At 38.9% G+C, this 3,682-nt stretch overlaps 1 protein-coding gene across 1 annotated transcript; it reads left to right on the top strand.

The window, feature by feature from the left end:
• The first annotated feature begins 111 nt into the window (after positions 1-111).
• On the top strand, positions 112-2,556 carry LOC116464882 (zinc finger protein 429-like). The gene is made up of 2 exons (XM_032148119.2): positions 112-666; positions 1,476-2,556. The coding sequence occupies exons 1-2, from the start codon at positions 525-527 to the stop codon at positions 1,577-1,579; spliced, it is 246 nt and encodes an 81-aa protein (XP_032004010.1). The 5' UTR covers positions 112-524; the 3' UTR covers positions 1,580-2,556.
• Positions 2,557-3,682: the final 1,126 nt, after the last annotated feature.

Raw genomic sequence — 3,682 nt, 5'->3', positions numbered from 1 at the left:
TTGGTGGGAATTGAACAATGAGAACTCATGGACACAGGAAGGGGAACATCACACTCCGGGGACTGTTGTGGGGTGGGGGGAGGGGGGAGGGCAGCATTAGGAGATATACCTAATGCTAAATGACGAGTTAATGGGTGCAGCAAAATAACATGGCACATGGATACGTATGTAACAAACCTGCACATTGTGCACATGTACCCTAAAACCTAAAGTATAATAATAAAAAAAAGATGTAAACATAGCACTCAAAAATGTATGTTTGTGTTCATGCCCTTAATTTCATACTTTATCACTTACAAAAATGTCATGTGTACACTGATGTGGATCTTATGCCACTATTTTCTCAAAGAGAATAGAGAATATTTCTGTTTGTAAATTAGTTTATTGAATAATTCCAGTCACTCATATAAGTCAGAAGCAGTTCTTTTACCCTCTCATTTCACCTTGAATTAAATAAAAAATTCTACCCATGGGCACTTGGTAAGTATGTTTCTCTCTCTTTCTCTCTCCTTCTGTTTGTTTGTATGTGTGTGTTTCAGGGACCATTGACATTTACAGATGTGGCCATAGAATTCTCTCTGGAGGAGTGGCAGTGCCTGGACACAGCACAACAGAACTTATATAGAAATGTGATGTTAGAGAACTACAGAAACTTGGTCTTCCTAGGTGAGAATAACTTCAATACACCATTCCTAATATACCTTAAATGTTTCATTTCTCCTCTTTGTAGAATGTTTTTTGGTAATTTATGCTTTGCATAAATGAATTTCAGATTCTTGTTTTTAAAAAAAGTTTGGGGCCGGGCGTCGTGGCTCACGCCTGTAATCCCAGCACTTTGGGAGGCCGAGGCAGGCGGATCACGAGGTCAGGAGATTGAGACCATCCTGGCTAACATGGTGAAACCCCGTCTCTACTAAAAATACAAAAAATTAGCTGGGCACAGTGGCAGGCGCCTGTAGTCCCAGCTACTCAGGAGGTTGAGGCAGGAGAATGGTGTGAACCCGGGAGGCGGAGCTTGCAGTGAGCTGAGATAGTGCCACTGCAGTCCGGCCTGGGCAAAAGAGCGAGACTCCGTCTCAAAAAAAAAAGAGAAGAGTTTGGGGATTTGTTCATGTAGAAAAGAATTTCTTCAAGATGTTTTATCTTCACCTGAACTTTCCATATTCCTGAGCTGATTTGTATTATGTATTCTTGATTAGTGATAATTTCAGGAATTTAGCAGCCTAAAATATTGTTGCCCACACCTGAAAATCTAATTGTCACAATCGATTTTTTATTAAGTAGTACTGGGCAATGAAATTAAGAACCTAAAAATTTTAAATATTTTCTAAAGATTTAGAAATTTCTCTTGTAAATTGCTATTTGGGTATTAATTTACTAGAATATTCTATTACATCCTCTTTACTGAGCACATTACTAAATTGGTAATTACAGAATATAAGCAAGATTCATCTTCTTTATTTTTAATAAAACAGGTATTGCTGTTTCTAAGCCAGACCTAATCACCTGTCTAGAGAAAGAAAAAGAATCCTGCAATATAAAGCGACATGTAATGGTGGATGAACCCCCAGGTAGGTGAGAGTGAACACAACAGACAACACAGATGAGAGGTCCCAAGGCCTAAAAGAAAGCCAGTCCTTACAATGTGATTCGGGAAGCTATGTTTCAAAGAAAATATTTTCTGAAAAACTGTGTTCTGAAAAACGTTCAGCCTGGCACAGTGGTTCACACCTGTAATCCCAGCACTTTGGGAGGCTGAGGTGGACGGATCACCTGAGGTCAGGAGTTTGAGACCAGCCTGGCCAACATCATGAAACTCCATCTCTACTAAAAATAACAAAAGTTAGCTGGGCGTGGTTGTCACATGCCTGCAATCCCAGCTTCTCAGGAGGCTGAGGCAGGAGAATCACATGAACCTGGGAGGCAGAAGTTGCAGTGAGCTGAGATCGCATCATTGCATTCCAGCCTGGGCAACAAGAGCGAAACTCCATCTCAAAAAAAAAAAAAACACCTGTCTTAGTGACTGCCGTACAGAGCAAAGTCCTGAAGAATATTCACTCTGTCGAAAAATAAAATGGGAATTAACAACTACCAAAGCGCCTTGTGACAAGCCAACTAAAGGTGGACCCCAGTGCAGACCCTGCAGCCTTGTGACCAAGCTACACCCCCTCTCTACTACAAATCCATAGGGCATCCCAGCACCCTGGGGACCCAACAAAAGATCCTTACCTCTTGAGGCCAGTTTATAAAAAATTGAAGAGGTGTTTGCTTCTTCAAATTCACAGACACCAATGCAAAACTGTATTGTACCCATTGTTAATGCCTCTGTTTTAATATAGCACTGGAAGTATGTGGCATAAATATTAGTCAAAAAAATAGAAAATAAGCTGGGCACGGTGGCTCACGCCTATAATCCCAGCACTTTGGGAGGCCAAGGCAGCTGGATCACCTGAGGTCAGGAGTTCCAGACCAGCCTGGCCAAGTTGGCAAAACCCCATCTCTACTAAAAAATACAAAAATTAGCTGAGCATGGTGGCAGGAGCCTGTAATCCTAGCTACTTGGGAGACTGAGGCAGGGAGAATTGCTTGAACCCAGGAGGCAGAGGTTGCAGTGAGCCAAGCTCATGAATTGCTTGAACCCAGGAGGCAGAGGTTGCAGTGAGCCAAGCTCATGTTACTGCACTCCCCTCCAGCCTGGGTGATGGAGCGAGATTCTGTCTCAAAAAAAAAAAAAAAAAAAAAAAGACATTGAAGTTGAAGACAAGTAAAAAGTTGCTGTTTGTAGATTATGTAATCTTACATTTAAAAAACCATAAACAGTACATTAAAACCTGTCTAAACTAATAAATGCCCTCAGTGTATTAGCAACATACAAAATTAACATACAAGTATAAGTTATGGTTCCATACACTTAAACTATTTGATAGAAGAGAGGAAGAAAACAATCTTATTTACAATAGCATTAGAATAATAAATTTCTGAAAACAAATAACCAAGGAGGTAAAAAGTATTTACAATTAAAAATATATCAATGAAAGAAATTTAAAAAGATGTAAATTTTAAAATATTTTATATCTATGGATTGAAACAATAAATATTTTTGAAGTGCCATATTATTCAAAGTGATCTATAGATTCAATGAATTCCCAATGAAAATTTCAGTGTTTTTTTTTTTTCCACAGAAATGCAGTTTTAAAATTTACATGAAACTACAATAAACTTTGAATAGCCAAAGCAATCTTGAGGAAAAAGAACAAAGCAAAAGAACATTATACTTTATAATGTCAAACTATATTTCAAGACTATAGTAATACAAACATAATGGAATGTGCAGAAAAATTAACAAAAAAACACTACTGGAACAGAAACCACTACTCTCAAACATTTTAGACATAATACGAAAAGAGAACCTAAAAAGTAGTTTAACAAAGAGTTTTTCAAAATTAGGCAGATACTTGTGTGTCCCCCAAAACAATGAAAAAGCAGTCAGATTATGCAGTATATTATATGCCATGAAGAGGGTTTTGGCTCTCACTGTAAGCTTGAACAAAGATCACTGAGGGGAAAGTAGAATCCTTAAAAAATATAAAAACATAGGCCGGGCACGGTGGCTCACGCTTGTAATCCCAGCACTTTGGGAGGCCAAGGCGGGTGGATCACGAGGTCAGGAGATTGAGACCAC

This window comes from Hylobates moloch, unplaced genomic scaffold, assembly GCF_009828535.3.
Source record: "Hylobates moloch isolate HMO894 unplaced genomic scaffold, HMol_V3 SCAFFOLD_6863, whole genome shotgun sequence".
Taxonomy (NCBI): Eukaryota; Metazoa; Chordata; class Mammalia; order Primates; family Hylobatidae; genus Hylobates; species Hylobates moloch.
Note: the sequence above shows the minus strand (reverse complement) of the source record. Positions and strands in the feature narration are given on the sequence as shown.

Excerpts from the sequence above, each read along its gene's own strand:
- LOC116464882 (XM_032148119.2), top strand. The coding sequence starts at position 525 with ATGTGTGTGTTTCAGGGACCATTGACATTTACAGATGTGGCCATAGAA. Across the intron at positions 667-1,475 it reads CAGAAACTTGGTCTTCCTAG|GTATTGCTGTTTCTAAGCCA; the intron begins GTGAGAATAACT and ends TTAATAAAACAG.